Below are 11818 nucleotides of genomic sequence, written 5' to 3'. Positions count from 1 at the left end.
GCTGGTTATTTAAAACGTAGTTAGTTCCCTTGAATTACTTGACGCAGCCACGATATAAAAGAAGTGATCTATAACTAGTAGATTTTTGCAATAAAACACAAGTTTTTATAGGTTGATGCAAACAGGTAGATGTATTGTCAGTGGATACATGTGTCCAAGTACGGCTGATGAGCGAACTAGGAAGGGAGACGTTAATTTGGAGACATCATCTGAAAACGAAATGCGTGACAATACCAGTGCCGGATTACCCATTAAGCACACTAAGCGCGTGCTTATGGCACCAGCCCAACAGGGGCACCCGAAAAAAAATCAAATTAACCATTGATGATAAAATTTAATTAATTATATATGACCATTTCGATCGGCATGTACGAGAGTTTTGATTTGGAATTATGGTAACACTGATATATAACCACATTTTAGCTTTTAATATTGTTTTCTCGAGTTTCATATTTGTAGAAAGTGCTGCGGCACCATGATATTTTCAGTTCTTGGAGACATGTAAGGCCTTAATCCGGCACAATTCTTGTTATGAATTGCAGGATATTTGGTTAGAAGTGAAAATATGGAGTGATATATCTAGATGAACTTGACTTGACTGATTGCGAAGTACACGACCAAAGAGTCCAATACAAATCCGGATAAAACTTGGAACACCTGATGCTGATTATTTTAATCTTCGGTGTATCTTCTAACTAAACATGAAACTTTCACCCTATATTTCATTTCATTATTAATCCCATGCATGCATTGACTACAAGTTTATAACGATAGCAGAAAGGAAACAAGTATAAGTTGGAACCAAATTCTTCACTATACGTCAGCTTTAATCAACGTACGATAGATTTCCTATGTTACCCATGTTCCATATGATACACTATTTCTTTGACAGAAAAGGGACACACTTATATTTAAACACAAAGTCTGCACTGTACCACAAACGTTAGAAAATCTAGAAAACTCTCTATTTCTTAGTTGGAATTCATAATGATGTACTTTCAGTTCTGAGTTAAAACACTGTATTGCTTTTTTTTGTCCAGACAAGCTTTTAGTTTTTACCTAAGACTGATGTATAGCTACAACTAATCATTTCTTGACAATCGAATACAGACATCTGCATCATTTACAAACGGTTTCCATTTGATATCACCATTGTTCGCAAAACTAGAGAGGCCACATGCATGACCGCCGCCCCCATTCTAGAGATGAGAAAGCATTTTGTTATAGGTTTATAAAGGAACATTTAAAAACAAATAATTTTGCACAATTTAAAATAATTCCAACACCTGCAAAATATGCCAAAGAAGCAACCGATATTACGCGTTGTTCGCAGACCTTCCTTGAGTTCCACAGTGTCTAACCCACGTTCTATTAATCTATCTATCTATCTATCTATCTATTTATCTATCTATCTATCTATCTATCTATCTATCTATCTATCTATCTATCTATCTATCTAATTGGGGCAATATATGGGTTCACAAAGCTAATGAATTATCATATTGCTGCAAACCATATGTGTCATCGAATTTCTCCAAAATGAATGAAAAATTAAATTATTGACACTTCTACTGAGTATATCCAAGTTAAAGACATTTTGGAGATTAAACTGCATACGTATACAACGTGTGTCCAAAAATGGGACAACTTATGTGTTTGCGTCATGTGGCACCTCAGTACATACTAGCAATCTAATTCTGATATTAAAAGTAGTGCCTGTAACAACTACAGTAAGTGGTTCATGGTAACGGGAAACAATAAAAGCTTAGTACGTATGGTATGTTGATCAGGAAATCATCATGATTTGGGGTTTGTATGAGGCATCACCAGTTCACACTCGACACTTCACCTCTTATGATCTCACCTGCAAACTTGGGAAGATGAAACTATCGGAACATGGTATTATACTAACAATGTCATCTTGTATACCTAACTCATAGCCATGCTTCATTTGTATAGGTTTTAATCCGGCTTTTAGCATTTTTCCGAACTCTCACTATGGAAGCATTTTTTTTATATAGATTTGATAATGTATTTAATGTATTGTCTTTATCAATATTGATCGGATACAAACTTGCAGGCTTAAACCAGAAGATTATATTTCTGTTGAAAACATTCAAAACGACACTTTTTTCAAGTTCGACATAAAATAAATAGTGTAAGGTTGTATTGAGTTGCTACCAAATACTATTACACCTTACTTTCTTTGAAACTAAAATAAATTAGGCATATTCGATGCTCTCCTTTCTCGTATGTTTAAAATTTTTCATTGCCTCTTCTATCACTTGTACAAAATTCGTCTTTCCCCTCAGTTTGACCGTTTCAGTTACTTTATTGTAGACGTCTAAGATCTGATCAAAACCTCCACAAAATCTCTATTAGGACAAAGTATGTCAAAAACGACCTGTATGGATTTAGGTTTTAATAAAAGTCATTAAATCAAAGATAACAAAACAGGACTCCAGGAAGGATTGCTTTTCTTCCGATTGGCAAGGCAGTAATTGATGGAGGTCAACCATTATTCTTCGAACAATGTGACGTTTTATTTTAAGCGCTCGACATTTAATTGTACTAGCGGGCAAAACTCAACATTTCTGCACCATTTCGCACTGTATTGTTGGTTGCTCATATTAACACCATATATTATTAACAATATAATAATTGGTATGCGATAGTCAGCCATTACAGACTGGTACTTCGTTAGTTCTAAATAGTACTTCATTAGATCTAAACAGTGTAGCTAGCATTAGGTGTTTTTGTTGGATTAATTCAGTCCTTCAAAACGATTCAGAATTCAACGTACTATTTATTTCTTCAAACTGCTACGGGATTCAACGGATTATTTCAGTCATTCGAATCGCTACGGGATTCAAATTATAACAAACCTTAAATACGTAGATTTACTTTTATTTTTACACATAATCATCATTCTATGACAATGCTAAGTATTATAAAACACTGAATTAAGATAATTGTGTATACAAAGAGACAAACACGTCGTGTTATGGTATGAATTTAGTTCTTTCTTTTCTTTTCAAAACACACAAGCGGGAAACAGAAACCAATCGTAGTTTTAAATCTCAGTGCCGCCATTACAATTTGCTATCACCCGAATAATTTTATGAATTTATAATAAAAATCCTTTTTGTACCACTGATTTCAACGGGAACAAGGTGTCACTAAACGAAACACTGGTATAATTCGATCGTCGTCTAGAGCATCTAGAATTTCCTCAAGAATACAGATTACCTGATAAAATAAAGGAAACGTAGATTATGAATCCGTATTTTGTCACCATGGTAAACAAAATCTAGCGTCCTTGTCACTTGTTCAGGAGTCGTGTCCGTTGATTGCAAATATATGGCAAACCAGAATATGTGAGGAACAACATTTTCATTACTGTTTCCTATTTTTGTTGTTTTTAAACTTAAATGCTCCTCCTGTTTACTCCGTTTCTTGCTCCTAGTGCATAACGTCGGTCATAGATGATAATAGATATGGGCATACTATTTACATACATGAAGATATTGTAAACATGGAAGGAATATGTGGTCTTTGACAACCCAAAATGTCACCGAGACGAAGTCGTTTTTTTTTTGTGTAAAACTTTAACAATTATTACCAGAGGTACAGGCGGAATCTATTGGGTTACTTTGGTATCGAGGATACATAGAATTATATAACTTACTGATAAAAGATTTTAGGCTAAATAGCAACTGAATCCAATATGTAAAAATAACATGTAAATTTAAGAGATATAGCAATTGACAACTTCATCCTAATTACCTTTTTGCATTAATATTTCTTACCATATGATTTGAATTTATTTGATTCACACCATTATGAACCCCAATATATGCGTATAGACCAAACCATGCACATTTCGGTCGATTAGGGCGATGATAATGAATTTACCTAAACCAACTTTCAAAAGATTCATCAGAGAGAGAGAGAGAGAGAGAGAGAGAGAGGCGGGACCTCTGACATTCCATATAAATTTCTTCTATAAATCTTGACTAGGAAAAGACGTCAGAATGTACAGTATTCACGAACATTATTATATCAAAGATTAGTTTCGTTAAAAGGGGCATAGCTCCATAATTTCGTAGCGCAAGGCATTCTTGTGACAGTTTTATTTATCAGTGTTTCGTAATCTGAGATAAGAAATATTCTTTGTAATAGGCATTTGGATCATACGTTTGTGGCGCGTTGCATGAAGTACCAGTCTTTAGCTTGAGAAAGCTTACTGATGAGTCACACAAAGCATTAACAAGAAAAGACATTAAAGTTCGAAATATGTGGTCATTAATTCACTAGATGAATATTATTTGCAGAACGAGTACGTTTAAATTGTCTTGAAGTCCATGGAAATAGGGGAAATATGGATCTCTAGCCAGGCTTACTATGAACTTGTTTGATTCGATCGATAACTAACTCCTTCCTCGTTCTAATATCAGCTTTGGGGTCAATCATTACTTGCCTTATCCGGAGTTCACTCTGAGCTTAACATGGCATTTTGTTAAAATATATTTATTACAACATGATCAATCGACCAGTATATATGAATATATGTTTTCCACTTGTCAACTTTTGCAAGAAAACTTATAATTTATCAGTTAACGAAAACACGTTGTAAAGACGAAAGAGCATATGAATAATATGCAATGTTTGCTAACTACGCGAGGATCGAGTCTGAGAACGGGGACTCAAGTTCTTTTCCGGGTGTTTATGCAGACGTTTGGTCACAAAACGCCTTGTATTAACATTAAGTTCCCAGGTTCATCAACAATATATCAAATACATCGCAAAATGATAATAAGTAACAAAGTAGAACCAGTACACAAGCAACACATAAAAGTCAGATTTTTTTTTATAGTTCTGAAGTCACGAAAAGCGCATCGAGTCAAAATCAGCTCGATCGTGACTGAATACTGAAATCAAATAGGAGTGTATTGCATACTGTACAAGCTATCCTACTATCTGTACACATACCGTTTTGTAAGGGTTCATGTTTGGTCCACTTATATCGTGCAAAGAACACCCATCAAATGTTTTCTGTCTCCGTTCTTGGTTTCCTTCAGTGTAGTCGATACCTAGAAAATATTATAAATAATTCTTTCTAGGTCAGACCAATGTACAGACATGAAACTACAATGCATGGACTCAGAAACTCGTTCCGTCTGTGTATTTTTAGCAAGCACTTTCTTGGAATCCTTTCATTTACTTACGACATTTACGTTTTGCGAAATAATTCGTGGCTCGGGGAAGGATGCTCTTGTTTCCACAATAAAATTGGGATGACTAGGTCTTAAAAATATTCATTAAATGAAATCATCACATCCACGTAAATTAGTATCCCCCGAAAATTGACGAAAGTCACAGTACAGTCTAAGTTACACTTGGCTCCTAGTGTTTAAAAAAATAAAGCTACATAAGTTCTGAAGCACCGAATTTCTTTGAAGCTGTTTGCTTGGAGTTAGTCAAAATCATAGAATGTCCACCCTTGAATGGTTCACGTTTAAAGAATGCTTTCTGAGACGTATTGTCCACAATTAAGAAGGTACCGCAAAGAAACCCGTCTAGGTTGTTTGGGGAGATTCTACTCTTCGTTGGTTAGACGATAAATTTGATATGAATAAACATTGCGTGGAATCGCTTGACAGTTGTCTATTAAACGCCTTCCATCTGTTGTTGTCTCCCTTTCAAAATATCCATCAATGATGTTGACGTAAGCTGTGATTGCTTGTTCAATTATGCATGTACACAAAATGTATATTTCTTTTTAATAGTTACACACATTTATCAATTCGTGTTTTTTTTTTTTTAAAAAAAAAAAAACTTTGAATATATTACAAGAACTCACAGATAAATTTCAGGCACTGATTCAAGAATGACTTTAGGCCTTTAGTCAGGTATAATAAAACAGTAATTATTAAATGGAATGAGTTTAATTGGGGTCTAAAACCTCGTAATCCTTCGTTTCTTATGAACATTCAATTATTGCATCAGTATATTCGTTTGCTTTTTACATTAAAAAGAGTTTAACTTTTCTGCCTTAAATAATTTTCAGGTAAATACCAGTCTATGTACAGCATGATAATTTGCCTGGTGTAAAAACACTTCTTTTTAAAGAAACCAATGGTCTTCTGCAGTTTGAGATACGTACGTGACAAGGTATGTCACAAAGTCAAATGCACCAGTATGTAATTACACATGACTTTAGTCTTATCTAAACAGAAGTCTAATGGGTATTCTGTTTTGGAATACGTACCGAGGTCAAATGGGTATTCTGTTTCGGAATACGTACAGAGGTCTAATGGGTATTCTGTTTCGGAATACGTACAGAGGTCTAATGGGTATTCTGTTTTGGAATACGTACCGAGGTCAAATGAGTATTCTGTTTCGAAATACGTACAGAGGTCAAATGGGTATTTTGTTTCGGAATATGTACAGAGGTCAAATGGGTATTCTGTTTTGGAATACGTCCAGAGGTCTAATGGGTATTCTGTTTCGGAATACGTACAGAGGTCTAATGGGTATTCTGTTTCGGAATACGTACAGAGGTCAAATGGGTATTCTGTTTTGGAATACGTACAGAGGTCTAATGGGTATTCTGTTTTGGAATACGTACAGAGGACTAATGGGTATTCTGCTTCGGAATACGTACAGAGGTCAAATGGGTATTCTGTTTCGGAATACGTACAGAGGTCAAATGGGTATTCTGTTTTGGAATACGTACAGAGGTCTAATGGGTATTCTTTGTCAGAATACGTACAAAAGTGTGATGGGTATTTTGTGTCAAAATACGTACAGAAGTCTGATGGGTATTCTGTGTCATAATACGATTAGATTACTGATGAGTATTTTGTGTTAGAATACGTACAAAAGTTTGACGTGTATTTTTTGTCAGAATACGTACAGAAGTCTGATGGGTATTCTGTGTCAGAATACGTACAGTAGTATGATGGTTATTCTGTGTCAGAAGACGTACATAAGTCTGATGGGTATTTTTTTGGTCATAGTAAGTACAGAAGCAAAATACTATGTTTTTGGAAGAAAGGTCTTTATTTTGTGTTTTTAAAGAACGCACAAAATTCTCTTTTTAAGTGAAACAGATTGTATCATCATCTTTAAAATAAAATATGCATTAAATAAATAATTACTGTAATTGCTTTCTTATACGTAGAGTCAAACTAAAGCTATATAGGCCTTGATCTGTCGTTGCATAGTGCTGATCAGGGTCTATATTTTTTGTTCGGCTGACCAATCCTAACAAACTGCATAGAGCCCAATCTGGTGGCTCATATCCTGATGCAGATCTGGGTCTGTGTTGTTTGCTGTTTGGCTCTATTTGTTTGTAAAACATGGACTTCCATTATCATATCACTTCCTATTGCCTGGTTCTGCTTTTCAATTCTTCGTCTAGGTCTCGTGGGTGCACAGACCGAGACAGCCATCCACATCATACGGACACTGCTCTTCATATTGTTTCATTGAAGAGCTTTTCGCACATATAATACACATCTTTTCGCGGGTGCACAATTCGGCATTAGCTGTATACTTGTACATAGGCTATATGTTCGTTTATGTTTACAATGTTGTTACTTTATATCTTGATTTAGACGTATGGACTAGATAGTCTTGAATAATGAATTCTTATCTTTTCTTATTATGCTTTCTTTTCATTCCATGTTTGTTTCTCTTGTTTGCTGCAGACCCCACCATTTTCTTTATTCATTTTGGGGCTACACAGAGGGCGCTAAATGTGGCAGGCACTCTCTGTGTGGTGGCGGTCTGAGCCCCAAATTTCAAGTACTTGAGCTTCATTATGTATGTAAAGTAAGGCTAAATAATGTATGAAGTGTGCATAGAGAAGCTGTGCCATCATAGCAGTACCTCTGATATGCAGTTGTATATCTTTTGACTTGAATTATGTTTTATTTCCATAGATAATCTATACTGAAGTCACTAAAAGTGGCCTGCAGCAAGAATCATGGAGTATGTTATTTTTTCTTCTCTGTGGCCGAACTCTAAACACGCTTGTAGTGCAGTATCATTCATTATTCCGTTATCTGTGTCCACAGTCTTGCTTTTCCTCGGGCTACAAACAAACACCTAACCACAAATATACATTGTAGGTATATTTACCTATTTATTTATATTGTACACTATGCTTTAATTTCTTTTCTTTTGTAAACTGTCCTCAATTCCTTTTACCGTTTACATAGTATAACAAACATAATTAGGAACATTAACACAGATATAATACTTGTAATAAACACTCATTGTATCAGTCAATACAGAGTGATAGCAGTAACACAACATATAAATTTCAAACCAAGTATATATGCGCGACTAACATCTAACGTAGTAGGTATACATGACTGACTCATTTCCACCGACAAAGGTGTCTTCAGGTTAGATTTTAATTCCTTAGTACAATGTTTCCTAATCTGGTAAAGACAATGGATCACGTGACCTAATTGTTTTGTTGTTGATGAAATATAAAGAAACAATATCGTGTCTTGTTTACACCTGTGCAGAAATTAATCTCTATAACTAAATAGTTTCTATGTAATTATGTGAAGTGAAGTTTGCTTTCATTATAAAGCAGCTCATAAATATTACAACATTTTCATTTCCGGCAATACGTTCTTCCTTTCTGAGGCATATGCATTTCTTGTAACTTCACTCTGAATACCTCCAATATTATCGAAGCATTGTCTTATGCGATCCTAAACTCACAGTGTTCCAAAATAGTCAGAATTGTCATGATTATTGGATATAATCTATAGAAAAACTCAGGACCAGGAGTGCACGTGCAAAATGAATCATATATCATACCTCCCCGCCGAATAGGTGGCAAATCAAATTGTTTCAATTCAAAAGTAATGGCATGTCCCACTTGTTGGAAACGAAGTTACGTTCGACCTAATCTACCGGCGTAGAAAGTACGATTTTATAGCCGCATATTATCTATAAGGACATTAAAAACAATATTTACAGATATGTTACATCCTGATTGAGAATCTACCCAAAGAAGAAAACAAATATTTACTTTTTTGGAGTGTCTTTGCGATGTACCCGGTGTCAACCATAATTCAACTGTATGTTTACAATTCTTTGGGTTAACTGTATTGTTCATGTTGCGAATGCACAGTTTCACATACCTTTGCTATAATCTATGTATAGCTCAGACTTGACTGCTCTGTGTGTACTAACCAGTCTATATGAATACCAAGATGTCCCTGAATTTCAGGACCGTTTACAAACTGCCGTCATATTATATCGTCTTTAGTGTAAATATACCATGAAAATAACTGCAGTACTCTTTCTTTGGGACTTAAGTCTCGATTACACTGAATCCCATCCGTAACGAAGGTGTTTTAACTGTTAAATTTACAACAGTAATATTTTTTGTTTTATAGAGGGCAGTGGAGAGGGAAGTAGGGTGTGTCGGGAAGTTGCTTAGCATGTTCTCTGTGGTTTCACCGGGACACATGTCACTTTGTTTAACGATTGAGCAGATATACGGATGGTAAACAGCGAAAGAACAAACGTTTCCGCCTGTCTCAGCAAAGAGGAAATTTAAGCGTTATCCCTATATTTTCAACAGAATTATCCTCTCCCCACTCTCACTTCGCCACCCAACATGGTATGATATCTCTAACTACCTTTGAAAGGGTTGCAAATATCTTGTTAACGAATAATCTAGGACTAGTGTTACATCTTTGTTTAACAGTATACAACCAAATATAACTGCAAATTGGGTTCTTAAAAGGAACAAGAGTATTGAGAACCCGCCACGTGCACTAGCATGGCATGGTTATCTTGTAGATTAATGGCCAGCTGGTGTTATTGACCTCGGACTTTCGTGAAGATATGCTGTCAGTAGTACTGGAATGATTTTCGCTCCCTTCAACCAAATCCCAAGCCCATCCCCTCCACCTCTTCAAACAGACAAAACGCTGCTAATATAATAAGGAAGGTGTGTTTCGTGTATTCTGGGTGCATAATCTCCTACAAATATGAAGGAAAACATTGGATGATCGTGATAGCTTTTTTGTTGTTGTTGTAGGGTTTAACGCCATTTTCAGCACAAGATAGGCTATACATGGCGGCCAGGATAACTACTGGAGGAAGAACTCTGGAAAACCCCGGAAGAACCACCGACTCACGAGAAGCTACTGGCAGGTTTTTTCACGTACCAAAATTAGCCGAGGCTGAGACTCGAACTCACGCAGACAGAGGTGAGATGGCAGTGATCCGTAACGGTGAGCGCGTTAGACCACTCGGGATCGTGATAGCCATGGGGCACTATGTATACAGTATGAAAAGACATAAAGCGTCTGCATTCATATGGTATATGAAAGCTGGACAAAAATATGAGGACTTCTCTCGTAGTGGCTTCTCTTTCGTAACATTATATCCCGTAACATCAGGTCTCAAATGCCAGGTTTGTGACAAAATACAGGAAGTTTGATCTAATAAATCTCTGCAACGAAGATTAGTAAGCTAAAACTTTATTTCATGAACGCAGAATGGTTGAATATTTGATTGCAGAATAATTAAATACTAACATTCTCTCAAAGCTAAACACTTATATTATGCAGCTCAGAATATAAACATCACCCGCCAGGTTTCTCACCTGACTGTGACATGAAAAGAATGTTGCGCTCGCATATGCATGTTTTGAATTCAGATCTAGTAGAAGTAATGCAGTGTTTCTAATGCTTTCGAATCAAGCACAGACTGAGGAGACACTTGATGCTTTACAATGACCACTTAGAAATGATGCAGTACAACCAGTAGCTAAAATGTGCACTGACTGCTTTCTTATTGACGCTTTGACGCCTTTGGAAATCTTAACTGTAATAGCCTGGTTGTGTTGGTTGGGTATATACGACCGGACGAAAATGCTAACGGCAACACTGATAGGTCGTGACATTTAACTGCTGGCATGCAGGCCATACCGAATAAGGGTGATAGCGCATGGCACAGCTACGATACTGTCAAATATGTTAAAAGGAAGGTGAGAAAATAGGTCGCTTTTGGCACTCATTCGTTTATTTGTTCGTTAGGTAGCATCATATGAAATGAGATAGGCTTCGAGTGAGAAAGCTCTTGTTCCGAAGGTGTTGTTATTGCCACTATATCAGCTGACCAAGCACAGCGCATTGGGAAATTATATATAGAGTTTTCATAGTCATCTCGCTGGCTTCTGCTTTTATGCGGGATATCACTTGTATTTTGCTATTTCGTTAGTTACAACCGAAGTGTACGCCTGGTGTTTTGCAGCAATGATTTTAGTTTCAAAGTTGCATATTTGTCACCTTTTTCGAACTTGAACTTTAAATCTTCTTTGGAGTTGGCATTGTTGTGGACTGCCTTTAATATATGTTTGGATATTGTTTTAGGATTTGTTTCACATAATAAGTGGATTTTGTTGTACCTTATACCTTTCATAGTTTGGTCCATGATTAGAATCTCTAGCCATATATCACAGCACGCACGCCAGAACTGCTGCCAAAAAAGCATCCGCAATGAGAACAGCGGTTCTTATTGTCAACATATGAAAATCCGCCACACAGACAGAATCAACAACATTCACTGCATTGACAGCATGTCTGTACTGTTTATACAGAATGTGTCAATGTTCGGCCTCACATCTCAAGAATGTTTTCAATTCACAGAGTTTTATTGGTTTTTCATTTAAAAAGATCTTGCTGCTCTTGTGGCGTTAGATATGGCGACATCATATTTACTTTATGAGGAGTGTGATAGAAAAGTTTGATTTAGTGGAGGGGGATAGCTGTTC

The 11818-nt window shown here is 36.1% G+C and overlaps 1 protein-coding gene across 1 annotated transcript in view; it reads right to left on the bottom strand.

The window, feature by feature from the left end:
* Nucleotides 1-2891: 2891 nt before the first annotated feature.
* Nucleotides 2892-11818, bottom strand: part of LOC149783192 (uncharacterized) — a 55444-nt gene continuing 46517 nt past the window's right edge. The window contains exons 6-7 of the mRNA XM_089931424.1: nt 4993-5093; nt 2892-3249 (exon numbers count right to left, since the gene is read on the bottom strand). Of these exons, the coding sequence (XP_089787550.1) occupies nt 5022-5093 (72 nt within the window). The 3' untranslated portion in view covers nt 2892-3249; nt 4993-5021. The remainder of the gene's footprint in view (nt 3250-4992; nt 5094-11818) is intronic.

The sequence above is a fragment of the Sinohyriopsis cumingii genome, chromosome 14 (assembly GCF_028554795.1).
Source record: "Sinohyriopsis cumingii isolate HCF-2022 chromosome 14, ASM2855479v2, whole genome shotgun sequence".
NCBI classification, from domain to species: Eukaryota; Metazoa; Mollusca; class Bivalvia; order Unionida; family Unionidae; genus Sinohyriopsis; species Sinohyriopsis cumingii.
This window is presented reverse-complemented; position numbering and strand designations above follow the sequence as displayed.